General features: G+C 36.3%; 1 protein-coding gene across 2 annotated transcripts; it reads left to right on the forward strand.

The window, feature by feature from the left end:
• Window positions 1–18,544: 18,544 nt before the first annotated feature.
• Window positions 18,545–22,009, forward strand: LOC131593510 (uncharacterized). Of its 2 annotated transcripts, none has more exons than XM_058866016.1 (10): window positions 18,545–18,688; window positions 18,893–19,010; window positions 20,046–20,190; window positions 20,281–20,408; window positions 20,691–20,762; window positions 20,835–20,961; window positions 21,054–21,160; window positions 21,296–21,337; window positions 21,427–21,639; window positions 21,771–22,009. In XM_058866016.1, exons 1-10 carry the CDS (start codon window positions 18,594–18,596, stop codon window positions 21,837–21,839), a joined length of 1,116 nt encoding a protein of 371 aa, XP_058721999.1. In that variant the 5' UTR covers window positions 18,545–18,593; the 3' UTR covers window positions 21,840–22,009. The 2 variants fall into 2 exon arrangements, with proteins under 2 accessions (XP_058721999.1, XP_058722000.1); XM_058866017.1 differs by having other exon boundaries at window positions 18,566–18,692.
• The last annotated feature ends 535 nt before the right edge of the window (window positions 22,010–22,544 follow it).

Genomic DNA, 22,544 nt, shown 5'->3' on the forward strand with positions numbered 1-22,544 from the left:
ATTTATTTCACATCATTGCATGAAATTTAGTAAAATTGATGATTTTAATATATATAAAAGCAAAAGGAAATATAGTTTAACTTACTAATTAAAAATAAATTTGATATTATCTTTAGGGAAGATCCAAATTTAATTTTAAAAATTAATTAAAAATTTGATTTTATCTATATTAATCATAAACTATATAAATAACTATATTAGTAGTTATTATTTTAATTTAAATATTATTATGATTATTAAGATGAATTAAGTATAAAGTATAAATATCTTTCCATATAAATTATCATATTAATTATTTTTCTGTTGAAAAGTAATCTTTTATATTTTCTCTCTCCTACTCAATTAATGGATGAACATAAATAAATATAAATATGGTAATTTATATTTAAAAAAGTGGTGTATTAATTGTCTCTTATCCTATGCAAGGTTGCATAGGTTAGAAAAACCCTAAAATATATATATAAACATCTAAACTATAATAACACAGATTATTTAAATAAAGATATTATTAAAAAAAATAAGTACAAAATATGAACAATAAAGATATCATTACCAACATCTAAACTTATATAATAAAAAAAATAGAATAAAAATTTAAAGGACTTACGAATCGACTATAAAAGTTAAGATTTTGTATTAGATTTAGAATTAAAAATATTAATTTAAAATATCTTAATATTCTTGGTTCTAACACAAACACTTAAAGATTATGAGGCAAAAAATGCTTAAGAATTGAACCATTATTAATTAAACTTTAACGAGACAAATTACTGAAATTTTTGTTGTTTTTAATACAGTAGGAACTCTTTAAATTAATAATGTCAGGACCGGAGAAATTTATTAATTTAGAGAGTTATTAATTTATCGATAAATTAATAATTATTAATTTAAAGAGTTTTTAAGTAATTATACTATACATACCAAACAAAAAGGCAAATTAGTCTATGTCTATTAGAATTACGTTGCAGCAAACCTTGAGACTCAGCGTAAATTAGTAACTACTGTGTTCATATGCTATTGGATGCAATAAGAAAAGTTAGAGATGAGCTCCAAATAGACTTGAACTTTAAAGTAAAACAGACAATTATTGAATTATATTTCAATAGAGTGTAAGATATTTTTTTCAGTTTCTATGAGTTATTAATTTATGATTTTTTTGGGACCGAAAATTATAAAGGGATCTCCCGAAAAATTATCATCTTATTATTTTATCGAGTTTTTCAATTTTTTACATTGGCCCAAGTCGGGACCAGACAATTTATTATTTTAGAGAGTTTATTAATTTACCGAGTATTAATTTAAAGAGTTTCTACTGTAAATTGAAAACATAAACAATAACTTAAAAAATAATATATATATATATATATATATATATATATATATATATATATATATATATATATATATATATATATATATATATATATATATATATATATATATATATATATATATATATATAAAATATTTTCTAACACAAAAGATTTATGAATATTATCTTAAACAAAAGATTTATGAATAATATCTTAAACAATATATATGATCAACTGTTAAACGGAAGAAAACTATAAAACCGTTTGTTTTATACTCTATATATTAAAATTTATATAAAGGAGAACAAAAAAACCAACATACCTCGTTGAAGAAACTTCACAATATTGTTGTTCGCGTATAATTTTAGCATAGTCAAACTGTTTTCTACAATACAAGTTGATTTAAAAAAGAAACTCATAACTATAATGTTGAAGATCAAAAGAACATCAATAAAGAGTATAGAACATAGAGACAATAATATATATATATAAAAAAGGTGAAGAGAAATAGAAGTGTCCAACATTGACTTGAATATATAAAAGGTAGTTCAAAAATTTATAATATTTAATAATAATTAATAGGAGTTATAAAAGTAGTAGAGTACTTTAAATAGCGTTAATAGTGTTATAAATTTTAAAAAAATTGATGACCAATTTATTTGACTGTTTTTTTAGACAAAATTAATTTTGGAGTTACTTTTGAAAGAAATATAGATTTGTATAAAATATTTAAAAATTCAAAGCTTTGTTTTGAATGATATTTCTTAAAAATAATCTATTACACATAAATAATGATATCTTTAAATAAAAATAAAAATAGTAAAGTATCTTTAGATTATACATTAATATTTTATAATTTGCTGGATTTTAATTTTTTTTAAATAATAAAATTGAAAAACTAATAAGACGATATGTTATTAAAAAACTTAATCACATTGTAAATTTTTTTTAAAATATTAAGAAACTAAGACCTCTATTATTATGAGTTTTTTATTTTATTAATTTATAAAAAAAATTAAATTTTCTAAAATAGATAAGTATATTCATATAAAAAAGGTGCCCCTCCATATGATTCATAAAATAATCATAAAAAATATTATATATTTAAATCAAATAAAATACTCAAGTATCTTCAATTATACATTACAATTTTATAATTCTAAATCCTTAGGAAAATTCAAAATAATAATCAGATCTGTTATTCAAAAACTCTAGTCACATAATATTAGTTTTTTTTTCAATATTTAAAGACCAAAAGAATTGTATTTACAAATTTTTATTTTATTAATATATAAAATTTTCAATTTTAATATAAAAAAATAGTGTCCAATCAAATACTTAATAAATTAATAATCAAGTAATAAACTTTCGAAATACTCAAGCATCTTCAACTATAAATTATAATTTTATCATTTAAAAACCTTAGAAAAATTAGTTATTTGTGAAAAATGACAAATTAATAAGATGATTTGTTATTAAACTTAATCGCCTAATACATGTTGTTTTTTTCCCAATATTTAGACTATCAAACAACTAATTAACTTTAAATATATTAATATGAAAATTAGTGTCCACTCAAAAAATTAATATAATTTAACCATCAATCAATTAACTTTTGAAATAAGCCTAAATTATAAAATAGAAAAAAAGTAGTTCAAAAGTTTATACCAATTAATGTTAATAGGAGTTATTAAATTAAAGTAGTAATATAATTTAAATAATATTAATAGTGACCTAAATTAATTGAAAATTAATAGGGAAGTTTTTTTTTTTTTTAGGAAAAAATGATGTTAGTAAAATTTGAATTTGGAAAGCTTTTTTAAAAAAAAAACATATATATTTAAAAATAACTAAATACATGTAAATTATAATATATTTAAATAAAAAATAGTCATTTACCTTCAAGGTATACATTACAATATTATAATTTTATAACTTTAAATTTGAAAAAAAAACAAATTAATTATAAAAATTAACCAACTAATAAGATTATTTGTTATTAAAGAAAGCTAATCACACAATATTTATTTTTTTTAAATATTTAAAACCAAAATATTTTTATTAATGTGTTTTTTTATTTTATTAATTTTTACAATTTTCAATATTCTAAAAGAGATAAATATATTAATATAAAAAGACTCTTTGCTCCTTTGACAAGCTGTTGGGTCTCTCGAGAAAGAATTTAATCGAAACCCTTAAGAAAGACTTTTAAGTTAAGTCTTTCGGTCTAACTTTGATCAAGTCCCTAAGCTGAGACCTTAGGTTGGATCCTTTTTCAGGAGACTTCAAGTCCTTTTGGGCTCCGACGGGACATTTAGATGAGTCATACTGATGGTACTTTAAGTCCTTCATGCGATATTCACACACCTCATTCGACCACCGGGGAAACTCCTTTCGGACTAGCTTACGGAACAGAGGCAATAATCCCTTTCGAGATACACATACCTTCGAGGCGAATAGAATCTCATATGGAGATAGAAGAAAAAAACGAAGCTCTAAGAGAAGAGCTTGACTTGGTCGAGGAGGTCAGATCAGGGGCCTCTCTCCGGAAAGCCTCGCTCAAACAGAAGATAGCCATAAGGTATGACGTGCAGGTCAGGAAAATAAACTTTGAGGTCGGCAGCCTTGTCCTAAAAAGGAACCACAAAGACTCCCGCGAAGGGAATCTCACAGCAAACTAGAAAGGCTCGTACCGAGTTCGAGAAAAAAAGACAACGGAGCCTACTACCTTGAACGCCTAGACGGGGAAGAATTAGCTCGACCATGGAAAGTTGAAAAACTCAAACAATATTACAACTAAGAAACGACAAAACTGTCGGCCTTCTCAGCTGTAATACAGCCTCGGTAGGACCGGCCAAGCACGCGCGCCCCCGGTACGAGCGATGCGTAACGATATGAAATGAAAGGCAGGATAACGCTCTTATAACGAGCAAGTCCTCTGCCTAAGGGGAACCTTCAATCGAGCTCCACTGCCGCTGTACCACCCTGAAAGAACCCCAAGTCATGATGGGTCGTTCACGCCGAGGAACTCAAACCGAGAACGAGGATCCAAGCGCCTCCAACATAGCCCGGGAAATTAATTCGGCCACCTTGACCGTTCCCCACACCATCAAGACGATAAACCAAGTCAAGCAAACTTCTGAACGTTAAAATAACAGATATATACAATCCTCCGACGGGCACGATTATCGAACACGAAAAACACTTAAAAATAATCAAAACATACACAGTCCTTCGAGGACGAGAAGAATAATAAATAAGTTCAACGTAAGCATGATAAATCGACCACAAGGGCCATTGTACTTGGTTACACCAAAAGGGGTCGAAGCCCTAACAAAAATTAAAAATGTGGCCGCAAGGACCACGAAAGTACAGAAATTACATCAACAGGGTCTAACCCCAACAAAATTACAAAATACGGCACGTAGGCCGGGAAAAAATTGGCAGGACTATTGGGAAGAAGGCTGGTGCTCCTCGACTATGGGCTGGATGATCCGATCGGGTTGCTCCTCATTACCTGAACCTTGTTGCGCCACATCCTCTAGTCCACGGTCTTCGGCAACAGTAGCAAGGGAATCCTCCAGAATCTCTAAATTCTGGAGATACACGGGGATCACCACTTGTCCGTCGACCACAATATAGGAATAATTACATCCCTCGGTCTGGAGAGTAACCTCAGGGTTTAGGATCCTCAACTGAGAAATTGCATTCACAAAGCTAGCCTCAGCGTTGATCATGCCATCATCGAAGGCCACTCGATAGCGATGTACCAGCTCGACACGAGTTTCTGCCCCGTGGAGATCTTTAGGCTCATCCTCAAGAGGAGCGGCGTTAGTTTCAAGGTTAGCAATCTGGTCCTCGAGGGCACGCTTCTGAGAGCGACATTTTTAAGCTCCTCGAATTTGGCCAGAGCCTCCATCGCCTTGGAAGAATCCTTGAGGTCGGGTTGGGCTTTCTTCAGCTTTGCTTCAGCATCACTCAAGGGCGACTTAACATTGTGCAATTCGAGCTCTAAGGAAGTATCCTTGTTGGCATAAACCGAGGCCACGCCAATGAGCCTCATTGCAGCAGCAGCAACGTTATGGGCCAACAAAAGCTTCCTCGTTGGTCTGTCCATCTCCTCCAGGTGGAGACACTTAGCCCGATCAAAATCTAGGGAGCATGTGAATACAAGATTACACTCAAAGATGTTTTTTGATTCATGGCAAACTCAAATAAGCATTCAAACAACAAGAAGAATGCAGAAAAGCAGCAGTTAGGTCGACCTACCATCAACCCAGGTCGACCTAAAATGGAGAAAAATTCTTATACTCCTGCTAGGTCGACTCACACACCATTTAGGTCGACCTAAATTGATGAATTTTACATACCAGCCTGTTAGGTCGACCTACACAACAACTAGGTCGACCTAATCTGTGAAAATGTCCCCAGAACGCATCAGAAGAGGATTCTGGTCGACCTACCCCTTCAACAGGTCGACCTAACTGGGAGCAAAATTCTGCAAGCTCTGCTAGGTCGACCTAAGCACTACAAGAGGTCGACCTAACTGATCAAGAATGCCAAAAATTCTGTTTCTCTCATCTCCAACTGTTAAGCTATCATATATATTGTCCAAGGGTAATTATTCAAGCAAACACCAACGACTGAAAGATACACAAACGCTTCTCATCTTCGTTCTTCATCATCTCCAACACAATTACACATAATCATTCTTGCGTTGCGGGTTAGTGATGAGTTCGATAACGTCCATGGAACGGAATTGAAGATTCCTAGTGGGTGAAGGTTTGTGGGGTTTGTTGGTGAATAAAATCTGCGGGTTTTGTCCTCCACGACGGGTGGTTCTTGGGGGTTTTTATCAAGAGGCGTTCATTGAGGATTCGGCTGAGTGTAACGATTGAGGAACGGGGAGTTCAAGGAATCAAGACACTGCAGAAGGGAATCGAAGTGAAGCTCTTGGATAACCTTGATCTTGCTCAAGATTAAGGGGGAAGAAGATTCAAAGGATCGACATAATTGGTTTATCGTTTATCGCTTTGTTATCTTCTTTGTATATACTACTTTCAACATTAATGAAAGATTACCCAATTTCAATTTGGAATTGGGGGCAGACGTAGTCGTAGCGAGGACGATCGACGAACTGCCTAAACAAATATCGTGTTCTTGTCGCTTTTACTTTTTCATTTACATTCTGTTCATATTTGGTTATAATAGCAAATTGATCAACGATTCGAGTGTTAAGATTGTGAGCTAAGAACGTTCATAAACATCACAATCCATCACTCATTGAATTACCTTCAATTTGATCATTATCACCAAGTGTTTGTATATTTGTTTCTATCACTCTTACTGCATTGCAAACATTGTCCATCATACAAAAAGTTAATCTGATTTTCAATAAGAGAAACGCTTTGATTCTGCAACATATACTCTTATCATTCAATTCAAGTCCTTGACTGGTTTTTAAACACATATATAATCGTTTCGATAGCGGTTCGGAATAGACGCGAGTCGATTCAGAATCACTTCCGCTGAAAAGTCGTTTAAATCCGTAAAACTGTGAACGATCTATTCACCCCCCCTCTAGATCCTAAGGCCAGCGTCTAACAAGTGGCATCAAGAGCTCTGGTTTATTCCGTGCTACGTGAAACACTTATTGGAAAGATGGCTTCCGGACCTAAAGGGGCTCATGATAGAGCTCCAGTTTTCAACGGCGAAAACTACGGCTATTGGAAGGATTGTATGTGTGTCCATATCAATGCAATTGATAGGAACATCTGGACAACTATTGTCAATGGTCCATTTCAGATCACCATGACAAATGCAGCTGGTGCAGTTGTTCCAAAACCAGAAGATACTTGGAATGCTGAAGATGAAAAGAGATATGCATACGATTGGAAAGCGAGAAACATTCTAATCTCAGCTCTAGGAGTTGATGAATACTATCGCGTTTCCCATTGTAGATCAGCTAAAGCTATGTGGGACACATTGCAAGTTGCCCACGAGGGAACGAATGATGTCAAACTAGCTAGGATCAATACGCTAACTCAAGAGTTCGAACTTTTCCACATGGAAGATGGTGAAACCATCGAAAGCATGCAGAAAAGATTCGTTCACCTGAAAAATCGATTAAATTCTCTTGATAGACCTGTTTCCAATGCAGTTGCTACTAACAAAATCTTAAGGTGTTTGAACAGGGAATGGCAACCCAAAGTTACAGCAATTAAGGAAGCAAATGATCTCAACACTTTAGACATTACCACTCTTTTTGGTAAACTAGAGGAACATGAACAGCATCTTAAATGCCTTGACATGCATGAGAAGAGGACAAAGAAAGAAAAGAACATGGAGAAAGAGGTAGAGAAGAAGTCAATAGCTCTAAAAGCTTCGAGCTCCAAGATCTCAAAACGAGAGCCAAAGGATAGTGACACAAGTGATGACGAAGACTCCGATGATGAGGAAATGGGACTGTTTGTGCGAAGATACAACAAATATCTAAAGAAAAATGGAGCAAAACATTCCGACAAAGGCTTGATCAACTATAGAAAGCAATCAAACATGTTCAAACAAGATGACGACAACAAAGGAAAGATCAAAGGTCTTTGCTTCAATTGTGGGAAAGCCGGTCACTACAAACCGGATTGTCCATACCTTAAGAAAGAAAAGGAGAAGAACCAAAGCAAAGGTCATAACAAATCTAAAAGAGCTTACATAGCATGGGAAAGTGATTCATCTAGTGAAAGCTCATCAAGCGATGAAGAAGAATCAGCAAACCTATGTTTCATGGCTCATCAAAATAAGAAAAAGAAAGCTGTAAGTCATCTTAAACCTGAACTCGTAGATAAGGTATCTCATTCTCAACTAAAACTTGCTTTTGATGAATTACATAGAGATGCAATTAAAGCTTTCAAACTTTTGGCCTCAAATAAGAAAATATTTTCATATCTTGAATCAAAAGTTGAGAAAACCGAAAAGGATATGGAAGCCTTAAAACAACAATCTATGCTAGACATTCAAAAGGACAAAGTTGAAATAGATCCTACATCATGGTTTGGTTGTGAGACATGTCACATTTGGCAAAAAGAAGTAAGAGATCTAAAAGCCAAGTTAGACAAGGCTCTACAACAAAAAGTGACTTTTGCGGTTGATCCAAACAAGTTCAAAAGATCGTATACTCCTTTATATAGCAAATACACTTTTGTACCAAAAGTATCAACTAGCAAAACTCCATATTCTCATCATATTACCTGTCATTATTGTTGCAAAAAGGGACATACCATTGAAAAATGCAAATTTAGGAGAATTTTAGTTCCTAAAGGAGTATTTCAATGGTTGCCTAAGTGCAACAAATTGTGTACTCACTACCAAGGACCCAATGAAAATTGGGGACCTCCCTCTTTAAATTAATCTTGCAGGAAAAGTGTCTTGACATTGCCGAAAGGTTGTGGTTCCTTGATAGCGGATGTTCAAGACACATGACTGGAGACCTATCTCTTTTCGTTGAGTTTCAAGCAAAGAAAAAGGGGTATGTCACCTATGGAGATAACAATCGGGGAGCCATACTTGGTAAAGGAAGTGTAGGTAACCCTTCTACCACTACTATAACTGATGTGCTGCTAGTAGAAGGTCTTAAACATAATCTTTTAAGTATAAGTCAATTGTGTGACAAAGAATTTAAAGTAATGTTTACAAATTCTGGCTGCACAATAGAACATAATAAGAAAAGAGACATTATGTTTAAGGGCTTAAGAGTAAACAACATCTACATGCTAAACTTGGATGAGGTATCTAAGTCTAGCACCAAGTGTCTAGTTGCTCTGGGCGATGACTCATGGCTGTGGCATAGACGTCTCGCCCACATAAATTTTGACTTACTTAATAAAGTTGTCTCAAAAGATTTAGTAATCGGCTTATCTAACATGAAGTTTTCAAAAGATCATCTATGTGATGCTTGTCAAAAGGGAAAGCAAACAAAAATCTCTTTTAAATCAAAGAACGTGGTTTCAACATCACGCCCTCTTGAACTACTTCACATGGATCTCTTTGGCCCTTCAAGGACTAAAAGCATAGGTGGAAACACCTATGGTTTTGTCATTGTCGATGATTACTCGAGATTTTGTTGGACAATCTTTTTACCTAGTAAGGATCAAACTTTTCCAGCTTTCACACAATTTGCAAGATTATGTCAAAACAAAATGAACAACAAAATAGTTGCAATTCGAAGTGATCACGGTGGAGAGTTTGAAAACATTCTTTTTGAAAAATACTGTGATAAACATGGAATTGAGCATAACTTTTCAGCTCCTAGAACACCTCAACAAAACGGAGTAGTTGAACGTAAAAATCGTGTTCTAGAGGAGCTGGCAAGAACAATGCTGAATGAGGGTAATCTACCAAAGTATTTCTGGGCTGACGCGATTAGTACAGCATGTTATGTTTTGAATAGGATAACAATACGTCCTATACTGAACAAAACTCCCTATGAATTACTAAAAGGTAGAAAACCAAATGTATCTCATCTCCATGTATTCGGTTGCAAGTGTTTTGTTTTGAACAATGGTAAGGATAATCTTGGCAAATTTGATGCTAAAGCTGATGAGGGCATATTCCTTGGTTACTCACAATCTAGCAAAGCATATCGAATATATAATAAGAGATTACTTATAGTAGAAGAGTCAGTACACGTTTCTTTTGATGAATCTTATGCAAAATATGTCGAGAAAGGTCTTTCATTTAATGGTGCAGGTCCATCCACTGAAGACATTGTCAAGGATAAGGAAGATGAGGATGAAAGTATTGTAAAGAAAGATGCTGAGAGAGAGAAAGATGAGTCTCACAATGAAAATGAGAAAGAAAGCATCTCAAACAATGAAGAACTTCCCAAGGCCTGGACAAACGTGAAAGACCATCCAATTGACAATATAATAGGAGACATCTCAAGGGGCGTTACAACACGCTCAAAGATAAGTAACTTCTGTCATCATTTTGCTTTTGTTTCACAAGTTGAGCCGAAAAACGCTAAGGATGCATTACTTGATGAGCATTGGCTAATGGCCATGCAAGAAGAATTAAACCAATTTAAACGGAATGATGTTTGGGACTTAGTCCCTCATCCGGGAGATCATCAAGTAATAGGCACTAGATGGGTTTTTCGTAACAAACTTGATGAAAACGGTGTTATTACTAGAAACAAAGCTAGATTAGTTGCCCAAGGTTATAATCAAGAGGAAGGTATTGATTATGAAGAGACATACGCTCCTGTAGCACGTCTCGAAGCTATTCGCCTCTTACTTGCTTATGCTTGTTCTAAAGACTTCAAACTATTCCAAATGGATGTTAAGAGTGCCTTTCTAAATGGTTATATAAATGAAGAAGTCTATGTTGCTCAGCCACCCGGCTTTGAGAATTACATGTAATTAACTTATGTCTATAAGCTGAAACGTGCTCTATACGGTCTTAAACAAGCCCCTCGGGCTTGGTACGAACGTTTGAGCAAATTTCTCCTTAGTCAAGGGTACTCTAGAGGTAAAGTTGATACTACTCTCTTTATTAAAAGAAAAGATAAGGATATTCTCTTAGTCCAAATTTATGTAGATGATATTATATTTGGGTCGACTAATGCAAAACTTGTCAAAGACTTTTCTAAGCTTATGCAGAGTGAATTTGAGATGAGTCTCATGGGTGAGCTAAATTTCTTCCTTGGCCTACAAATCAAGCAACTTAGTCATGGAACGTTTGTGAATCAAACTAAATATTGTACGGAGCTGCTCAAAAGATTTGGAATGAGTGAAGCAAAGGAAATTGACACACCTATGGCAACAAATACTAATCTAGACAAAGATGAGAAAGGTAAAGAGGTTGACGTGAAATTATACCGAGGTATGATAGGTTCACTATTGTATCTTACTGCCTCAAGACCAGACATTATGTTTAGTGTGTGTATGTGTGCAAGATATCAATCTTGTCCAAAAGAATCTCACTTGAAAGCTGTCAAAAGAATTCTGCGATACTTACGTGGAACTACTACATATGGCCTATGGTATCCAAAAGGAAATGAGTGTCATTTGGTAGGATTCTCCGATTCAGATTTTGCTGGCTGCAAATCCGATAGAAAAAGCACTAGTGGAACGTGTCATCTATTCTCAAACTCATTGATAAGTTGGCATAGTAAGAAACAAGTATCGGTTGCATTATCCACTGCTGAGGCAGAATATGTAGCTGCTGGAAGCTGCTATGCACAAATATTATGGCTCAAGCAACAACTTCTTGACTTTGGTATTAAGCTTGATCGCATACCTATCATGTGCGACAACACAAGCGCCATCAACTTGAGTAAAAATCCTGTCTTACACTCACGTACCAAACATATTGAAATAAGACATCACTTTCTACGAGATCATGTAGAGAAAGGAGACGTTACTTTTGAACATGTAGAAAGCAAGAAGCAACTAGCTGACATCTTCACCAAACCTCTAGCAACGGAGCAATACTTCAACATTCGTAGGGAATTAGGGATACTCGATATCTCTAATTTGGGCTAATTACGTTTGTTTTCTCTTAATATTATTTCTTTACTTTATGTATATATATATTTCTTGCTAACATTTTTCTTAGCGTAAAGGTAGTTCATCATCAAGCCAGACGTCATATTGCAAAAGCGGTAACGTATTTGTTGTTCACTTCCAAAAATATTATTGATACTATAATATGCTATCAATTAACATGCTTATAGTGACTTCATGCATAAAGATTGCTCTTGCTCACATATGTGTCTCATGCTATCACTAACTACCTTGCATCTACTATACTGTACATGCTAGCATGGTTATCTATGGTTGTCTTGTTACTCTCCTATTCTCTTGTTTTCTCTTTTTGATGTTGACAAAGGGGGAGATAAATGCTGAGTGCTGAGTGTACGGGGGAGCTTTGTTGAGAGATTGCCTTGTTGAGAGATAGATGCTGGATGTACGGGGGAGCTTTGTTGAGTCTTTATCACTTACTACCAAAGCTTAGACGAATGGTTTGCCATCATCAAAAAGGGGGAGTATGTGAATACAAGATTACACTCAAAGATGTTTTTTGATTCATGGCAAACTCAAATAAGCATTCAAACAACAAGAAGAATGCAGAAAAGCAGCAGTTAGGTCGACCTACCATCAACCCAGGTCGACCTAAAATGGAGAAAAATTCTTATACTCCTGCTAGGTCGACTCACACACCATTTAGGTCGACCTAAATTGATGAATTTTACATACCAGCCTGTTAGGTCGACCTACACAACAACTAGGTCGACCTAATCTGTGAAAATGTCCCCAGAACGCATCAGAAGAGGATTCTGGTCGACCTACCCCTTCAACAGGTCGACCTAACTGGGAGCAAAATTCTGCAAGCTCTGCTAGGTCGACCTAAGCACTACAAGAGGTCGACCTAACTGATCAAGAATGCCAAAAATTTTGTTTCTCTCATCTCCAACTGTTAAGCTATCATATATATTGTCCAAGGGTAATTATTCAAGCAAACACCAACGACTGAAAGATACACAAACGCTTCTCATCTTCGTTCTTCATCATCTCCAACACAATTACACATAATCATTCTTGCGTTGCGGGTTAGTGATGAGTTCGATAACGTCCATGGAACGGAATTGAAGATTCCTAGTGGGTGAAGGTTTGTGGGGTTTGTTGGTGAATAAAATCTGCGGGTTTTGTCCTCCACGACGGGTGGTTCTTGGGGGTTTTTATCAAGAGGCGTTCATTGAGGATTCGGCTGAGTGTAACGATTGAGGAACGGGGAGTTCAAGGAATCAAGACACTGCAGAAGGGAATCGAAGTGAAGCTCTTGGATAACCTTGATCTTGCTCAAGATTAAGGGGGAAGAAGATTCAAAGGATCGACATAATTGGTTTATCGTTTATCGCTTTGTTATCTTCTTTGTATATACTACTTTCAACATTAATGAAAGATTACCCAATTTCAATTTGGAATTGGGGGCAGACGTAGTCGTAGCGAGGACGATCGACGAACTGCCTAAACAAATATCGTGTTCTTGTCGCTTTTACTTTTTCATTTACATTCTGTTCATATTTGGTTATAATAGCAAATTGATCAACGATTCGAGTGTTAAGATTGTGAGCTAAGAACGTTCATAAACATCACAATCCATCACACATTGAATTACCTTCAATTTGATCATTATCACCAAGTGTTTGTATATTTATTTCTATCACTCTTACTGCATTGCAAACATTGTCCATCATACAAAAAGTTAATCTGATTTTCAATAAGAGAAACGCTTTGATTCTGCAACATATACTCTTATCATTCAATTCAAGTCCTTGACTGGTTTTTAAACACATATATAATCGTTTCGATAGCGGTTCGGAATAGACGCGAGTCGATTCAGAATCACTTCCGCTGAAAAGTCGTTTAAATCCGTAAAACTGTGAACGATCTATTCACCCCCCCTCTAGATCCTAAGGCCAGCGTCTAACAGAGCAAACCTCAAAAAACTTCGGTTGCTGGAAGACAGAAGGCAGATTAAACTTCGACTTCGGACTCTCCATGGTCAGGTCGACCAGATCACTGTCAGGACACGACCGCTTCAACCTCTAGGACGTGGCTTGCGAGGAAGGTTGCCTGAGTTAAGGAGCATTGGAGGTGCCTCTAGAACCAGTGTTGGTGACATCCGCTGCTTGGAGCTTTATGACCTTCTTCTTGTACTTGGCCGCCAAGTTCCTTTGCATTCTCTCGTGTGGGTTCGACATCTCATCTGAAACACGACAAGAAAATAAAATCAGTATAAACAAGGAAAAACCGCCCAAATCGTCGAGTGAATTAAAGAAAGCAAATCAACTACCCAAGTAAGCCCGAATATCCTCGGTCGTCTTGCACTCGAGGAGCTCCTTAACACTAATAAATACTTTATCAACCAAGGGGTTCCCATCCTTGTCGAGCAACGGAAGACCCCCTACCAAATCTATGCACGACCCCTAACCTCTCGATGAAAACTACTAGTTTTTCATAGCTCGCTGAATCCTCGTCGTCCAAGGCACTCGGTTTAACAGTATACGCGTCCTTATCGTCCACGAAGTAACTCTCGGACCAACTAAAGTTAAACCGCTAGACTAGCTGATACCGTGGTTCCGCTTCCTCGTTCAGCTCGGGACGACCATCAGGACCGAGCAAGACCTTCGAGTAGAAAGTACTAAGGAAGGCCTTCCTCGAGATCGTATGAATCCGAAAAAAACTATCTTTAAAGCCCCAAACAAATTAGGAGAAAGCCTTGATAAGTTTCTGCGGTTACTTCAGGGAGACCCACGAATATCGACCATCGACAACGCCCCTCTAGAGATGGAAACAACTAAAGAATAGGGGAAGAGACACCCCAATTCCCAGGTGCTCGCACACCAATTCTAAAGCTCTCAAAAAATCAATGGAGTTAGGGTGCAGATTGGAGGGTGCCAAGTGCATGTGATGGAATACTCCGATCTAGAGCTCGGTGAAGGGCAGGCGTAACCCCATATCTTTGAAACACACCTCATACATGGTGAACCTGTCCTCGGCATACGCTATAGATATCCCGTTGTCCGCCAAAGGGAACACCACCCTCCGTTCCTTAGCGGCCACAGGCAGGGACGTCTCCCTGGTGACTGCAGTGAAGGCCTCCTCGGGATGAAGGACGAATCTCGAGGGAGTGAACTTCGGCTCGTCTGTCACCCAAGCACCCCTGGAAGTAGTGGTCTCCTCGGGCAAAGTAGAATTCTCCTCTTGGTCGGTAGACGTCCGGTCAAAGGAAGGCTTTTGTGAGAATAGGGAATCGGTCGAGTTGTCCGCGCTCTCAGTGTGATCCTCACTCATGGTATCATTGTCATAACGATTAGACATGTACCTGAAAAGCAGCAGAGAACAGTGAATTCGACTTCAAAAAATTAAATCCACTCTTCCACCGCTAATCAAGTGAAAGGGCGTGCGCTGAGGCGACGAGGATGACGTCCTCGGCCAGAGCCCTTAACTGAAAACAACGAACAAAGGTGTCGGGGAAACCCCCTCAATGGCTAACGAAGGCGTCGGGGAATGCCCTCGGTGACGAGCAGGTTAAGAGATCCACTCATTAAAACCCAGGTACCGGCAGAGACCCCCTCTCACGCTCACGTAGCTGCCCTCTTAAAAAATGGCGCAAGCAACGGAGTAACGACGAGGCAACAAATAGTCCCGACCTAGACGACGGTGTCGGAGATCCAGAACCTACTAAACCGCCATCTACCACTAACACACTACCGGGAAAAGTCCTAGAATTATGTTTCTTCGATCCTAAACCACATGCATTTCACCTAATAACAAAGGCAAAGCATAGAAAACTGGAAAGGTAAGCAAACTTACGTGTTCAAACGGTAAGTGAGAGCTGGCCGAAAGTTGTTGACATCGGAGAACGGCAGAAAAGAACTCCGAGCAAGCTTCGAGCAGAGATCCAGAGAAGAAAGAGAAATGGAAAGTGCTAAAATGGTGGGCTCCCCCTATTTATAGAAGGGTCCCCTAGCGCGTGGGCGAACGCGCGCCTAGTCCACTCCCAGCTTAGCCATCATTGCGCCGTAGTATCTGCACACATCTCGAGGCGCACGTGTGACGTCACCTCTTCACATCCCATCAACTTTTTAGATCCTAGAAACAACGCTTGCTCTCCTCGAAGACTATCCTCTTCGACTTAACATGAAACACTCGTACCAGCGAAGCCCCGATTACCTTAAGTCATCACTCCCATGCTCGGAGCAACGACTTGGGGGGCTCTTGTTATGGACTTGTCCGACACTAAGAAACGGTCCAATCCGCGTCCAACTTTGAGACGACCCAAATGACCTAGGCCCAATCACTCGCGGGCAGAGAAAACGCTCTTCTCCATGCCCGATACCGAGCACGCCGCCGCCTAGCCTACCAAATCGGCTCCCGCATCCCCAGGTGGTCATTTAGCTCCCCATATCTCACTCCGTGTCGACCAGGATCGCCCCTCTGCTCGTCTAACGGCTAGTGTCGAGAAGTCCCCCAGGATTCCTAGGGTTACTCCTATAATCCTGGCAGTCACCAGTTTTGGGCCCAAGTCCACGGCCTAGCCTAAAACTCAGATTGTTAGCCACGCGCTGGGGGTATTATATAATCTCTCTCTCTTGAGAGAGTCAGGTAACACATTTTTCATAACCCTAAACACATACTCGTATCTATGACCGTGCTTACTTGATCGTCGGAGTACCTTGCAGGTACACCCCTCTCCTCTTCCTCGACACCATGCAAGACGTTCGTGGCCCTTTCTAGTTCTAATCTCTAGGTCAGTACAGATGTGATACTGTTATTTGTTGTTGAATTATTATGATGATGCATTCATTCATGCACGCATCCTATATTGTTGTTGTTGTTGAAAGAGACAGGTTATGAGTCTCGGTGAGGGGACTTGTGACTATCCCAATTTTAGTGTGGGACTTTGAGCTCGGTGTGGGGCTCGTGGATTCGGTAGATGGAACCATTGTTGAGTCGGTGCTGCATGCATACGAGTCATTAAGGTGTTGTGAGTTACACTACACGAGTATATGTAGATGATGGTGATTGTGGGTGAGTTGTGGATGTTTGTGATTATGGTGCATAGTTGATTTTCTATGAGAACCTGTATGTAGTGAACTACTCTGATTGTTTATGCATCGTTAATTATTTGAATGTATTCTCATCTCCTGTTTGTGTTGTGGAGTATTTGCTCCTCTAGAGTACAGACAATCAAGTACCTAAATAGAAGCTTGTGGTTAAAGACGATATTGCGTCTTTTTAGTTGCTTGACGATAGAGTCTTTTAGTGGAGTCGCTTTGATATGTAACACAAAAAGAACAATTTGTTCTTTATTTATGTTATGTTGCATATCTTTCCTTATTTTAGAGATGAATCGTGTTTAACTTTGAAATTATTGTTGAGGCTTTAATGCCATAATACTTAATAAAAATTCTGGTGCTTAATGAATGATTTAATTATAAAGAAATAGGTGGGTTTGAATGATGTTTTAATGTGAGTAACATCCTACTTGGATAATTATGTATTATGTATGTTTTATTTAATTTAATTGTCAAGTCGAGAAGTATGGTGCTTTAATAAGAGGTTAAGGATGACAAGGAAAATAATCAAAAACTAATTTAATGTTTGTTCTTCAAGAATCTACCAAAAGTTCACACATGCAAGATCATTTGATGATGAATTCAAAAACTTTCTTATTTTCCTCCTTAAACTCTTCCATTTTCTAAGAGAAACAAGATAAGAAATGAGGCAAAACCTTTCCAATTGACTTATATATTGCACATGAAAAAAGTTCATAATTCCATTGGCATGAAATCCAATTTAATAACCTACGAGAATGAGCTTACTAATCATCTCATTAAACCATTAATATATCATTAGTAGAATGATGTTTAGTATTAGAAAACTAGGCATTAGTGGTATTCAAAAATCGAAATAACCCAATTAAAAATCGCAAACCGAACCAAATCAAAACGAAATTGTAAAAAATCGTATTTGATTCGGATGTGTTTGAATCATCTTTTAACAAAACTGCACGGTTAAGTTCGGTTTGTGGTTTGAAATTTACAAACCGAACCAAACCGAATCAAACCACATTATGTTACAACCTAAATTTTAGTTAACTCACATTCAATCCAAACCTAAATCTATTATACCTTAACCTTGATTACGAACAATTTTATCATTCTTATTTTTATGATTTCAGTTTCAGTCTTTTCAAATCTCTCCTAACATTATCTTGCCTCTTCTTCTCTAATTTCTACTCTCTTATATTATTTCTTTTTCACCTTCTCATTTTTATGCAAATATTCTCTCTATCAATTTTGTTTTTAACGTACATCTTTTTTCTAATCTTTCGTTTATGTTCTTTCTTTTTCATCTTTTATTTTATTATAATATTTTTGATATTATTTTATATTTATTATTTCACTTTTGTTAACCTAATTTTACATATTAAATAAAAAGTTGTTGTCAAAATATGATGAATTTTATTTTTATTTGATAATGTATGAATAACTGTATATAAAGTTATGTTGTGATTCATACGCGTATGTATGACTCAATAAAATATCTGTAAAAAATTAAATCAAATGAATCAAACCAAATCAAACCGTATTAGTTTACTTTAATTTGGTTTTTTTCTTTCTAAAAGTCAATATTAATTTTCTTTTCTCTATGATTTATTGCATTGTACTATAGGTTAACACTATTCCTCAGTTCGTACAATAGTATAACTATAATGACAAGAGAGAGTGTGTGGTTATTGGTGAGGAGGAGCAAATCTTTGTTTGCACAAAATCTGCGCCTTTTCTCGACCAAACCTCAGGATCCGAGGTTGGTATGTTTCTATGTTTTTTTTTTTTTAATGTTTTGTTCTTGTTCTTGTTGGAATGTTTTAAATTTCAATTTCAATTTCAAATGAACATTCTTATATATATTCACACAGTCTTGCTTGAATGGATGAAGATGAATGAACCAATGATAGTTTTAAATGATTTCATTCACACAATTGACCTAATTGGAATTGCTGCTGTGTAGGAAAAATCTGATGGAGAAAAATGAGAAAAAAATGACTCGTGTTTTGTTTTGTGGATATCATTTCCCAGCTTCTAATCAATATACAGCTGAATATTTGCAGAATCATTCATCTATAGAGGTACATTTCTGTTAGAGCAATACATGTATATTGTAATCAGAGTCGTTTTAAGTTTTTGGAGACCCTCTGTAGGTTGACAACTATTAGAAGTCTTATTAACCATGGTTTAACTAGGGTTAAATATTTTAAGAGGCACTATTTAATTACGGTTTAACTGTGACAAATTTTGGTCATTATGCGGTGGCCTGCCTGTCTTGCACGCGCTCAACGACGGCCCTAATTGTAATTGTTTTGTTTCATCATTAGCGAAGATGAGAATGTTGCAGTGGATGTGTGGTAAAATTCGACAGGAAAAATTAGAAATGAAAATATTTGAAGAAGAGGAAGACCCAGAAAGACTATAAGAGAAGTTATTAAGAAAGATCTCGAGATTAATGATTTGGATAGAAACATGGTCTTTGATAAAACATTATGGCGAAAGTTGATCCTTGTAGCCGACTTCGCCTAGTGGGATAAGGCTTAATTGTTGTTGTTAACTGTGACAAATTTTGGCCGTTATGCGGTGGTCTGCCTTGCACTCAAAGATGGTTCTGATTGTAATTGTTTTGTTTCAGCATCTTTAGTTTTGATTTTTTATCTATTTTTTGATATGTTGATGTTTTATGTTGTTTGGTAGAAGAAAGATGGATAACCACTTGATGAATTCTATATAGTTGGATTACTTTTACATGAGATCAGTCTCTAACTAAGTGGTTTGAACTTAAATGATTGATGAGCTTCAGTTAAGGCCGAATCGATTGGGAGCACCCAAGTTTGATTCTTGACCGGAACAGTCTTTGACTAGTGTTGTCAAATATCGGCAATGCCGTGATATAGATGGCGGGTTTTAGGCTTTCTGCCATGGCCAAATATGTGAAGGAGGGCGGCGTCGCGACATAGCGAAAGTTCTATGATTCTACTGTCTACAGTTTGATATAGTTTAAGCCAATCCAGTCCTATAGATCGTTCTAGCTTTATACCACCTTTGTATTTCAATGCGAGAAAAATTCCAATTAATCTTAGTTTATACAAATAAGTTATCTATTGCATTTTCAGGTTGACGTTCTACCTTTGGAAGAAGTGCCGAAGGCGATTGGCAACTATCATGCTTGCGTCGTAAAAAGTATGAAGCTAGATTCAAACATAATTTCACGAGCAGTTCAGATGCAACTTATAATGCAGTACGGTGTCGGGCTAGAAGGTACCGTAATATTCTCAGTTGAGCTTTTATTGACGAGTTTCAGACAGTTTCATTTTTATTTCTTTGATAAATTGTTAATTTTCCTCCTAGGCGTTGATATCGATGCTGCAACAAAGCATGGAATCAAAGTTGCTAGGATTCCTGGTGACGTAACTGGAAATTCAGCTTCGTGCGCCGAAATGGCCATATATCTAATGCTGGGCCTCCTCCGTAAGCAAGTATAGTAACTTCAGTTTAGCAACAAAAGTGTCCCTTCATTCTTTTTAAATGCAGCGACACGAGATTGGTCCTGTTAAGCACGAGAGTTAGTAGTTTCAAGAGTTTACTTGTTATTCAAGTAACCTCTCCAAACTTCCAACTATCATGCTTAACAGGTCCACAACAAATCTACCATGCTACGGTTTTCGTGCTCGAGTTTCAATTTTCTTACTCTATGCACTATGTGAAATATTTGCGTTGAATGTTGTTTTATTTATGAAAAAACGAATTCGTCTGTGCAGAATGAACTGCGGATTTCCATACAACAAAGAAAGCTTGGAGAGCCTATCACCGATACTATATTTGGGAAAACGGTGAGTATATTGAATCTGTTTGGAAATCAAATAGTATTCTGCATCCCTTACTACTTTCTCATGATAATGTAGATATTCATTTTGGGCTTCGGGAACATTGGAATGGATTTAGCACGGCGATTGAAACCATTTGGTGTAAAAGTTATTGCGACAAAGCGAAGCTGGGCTTCATCTGTGCAACACAGTAGCGAAAGCAAAAGTATTTTCCTTCCCTATTATCGTCGATTGTTACTTTTCAATAACATTAGTTCATTGTTCTATTTCTTACCGAGCTCTACATTTTTGATGAAGATGATGTTGATGATCTTGTTGACGAGAAGGGTACTTCTGAAGATATCTATGATTTTGCGCGGAAAGCTGACATTGTTGTTTGTTGCTTAATCTTAAACAATGAAACAGTTAAAACCTTTTCCAACATTGTTCTTCAATTACTTCTAGCTAGTTTGGTTGAATGTTTGTTTTTTCATTACAATTTGATTATGCTGGAAATTTTGTCATGTATATGTATTTACTCGGTTATGATTTTTTTTCAGGCTGGTATTATAAACAATAACTTTATATCTTCTATGAAAAAGGTTTGTTTACCATCTCAAATTAACTCCTTGAATTTACTTCACTTTTTTCGGTTAGGTTTCTTGTTAAACAAGTATACTAAATATTTCAGGGTGCCCTTCTGGTGAATGTTGCTAGAGGTCGTCTTTTAGACTATGAAGCTGTGGTCGAACACCTTGAATCCGGACACTTAGGAGGGTTAGGCACCGATGTTGCATGGACGGAGCCATTTGATCCTGACGATCGGATATTGAAATTTAAGAACGTTATCATGACTCCTCATATTGCAGGCGTTACAGAACATTCATATAGATCCATGGCTAAGGTGCGTGTGGATCCACAAAAAAAATTATTTTGCTCGTGCGTAAAAACAAAATCGTATTTTACCATTGAATTTTTTGCGAGAACAAAAATACTGTGAATCTGATATTTTTCTTGACTGTTGTTTTACCATAGGTTGTTGGTGATGTGGTTCTTCAACTTCATGATGGGCTTCCTTTGACTGGGATTGAGTTAGTCAATTGAATTATAGCATAAAGTTCCTGAACTTTATCATTTTTAATGTTGTAGAAACACTTAGCATTATATATAGAATTGAGATGAGACAATGGTTGTGTATTAAACAATTTTTTATCTGTATTAGTGTAGTCTCTATAGCACGAAAATCTCTAATAAAAGACGTGACTGATAACTAATGACTAGTGTCATGCATCCACCTTCAATTAATTCACATCTCTAATAAAAGACGTGTTTGTTGTGTCCGATGACTAACAATTAATTCACATCTCTAATAAAAGGTGTATCTTGTATCTTGTGTCTGATGACTAACAGTGTCATATAGTCACTTTCAGTTAAAAGGCGTGTATGCGTTTCTCTAATAAAAGGTGTATCTTGTATCTTATGTCTAATGACTAAGAGTGTCATACTCTAATAAAAGGTGTATCTTGTATCTGATGACTAACAATGTCATACAGTCACTTTCAGTTAAAAGGCGTGTGGGCGTGTTTGATGAGTAATATTATCATGCAGTTACCATCAATTTATTCATTTTTTTTCAAAGTACGACGAATTAATGAATATGTCTGTCATACAGTTACCTTCAATTAATTCATTTCTTTCATATTACAACGAATCAATGAATATGTCTGTCATACAGTTACCTTCAATTAATTCATTTCTTTCATATTACAACGAATCAATGAATGTGTTGGTGCTTCACAAGTTATCAAA

Source organism: Vicia villosa, linkage group LG3 (assembly GCF_029867415.1).
Source record: "Vicia villosa cultivar HV-30 ecotype Madison, WI linkage group LG3, Vvil1.0, whole genome shotgun sequence".
Taxonomy (NCBI): Eukaryota; Viridiplantae; Streptophyta; class Magnoliopsida; order Fabales; family Fabaceae; genus Vicia; species Vicia villosa.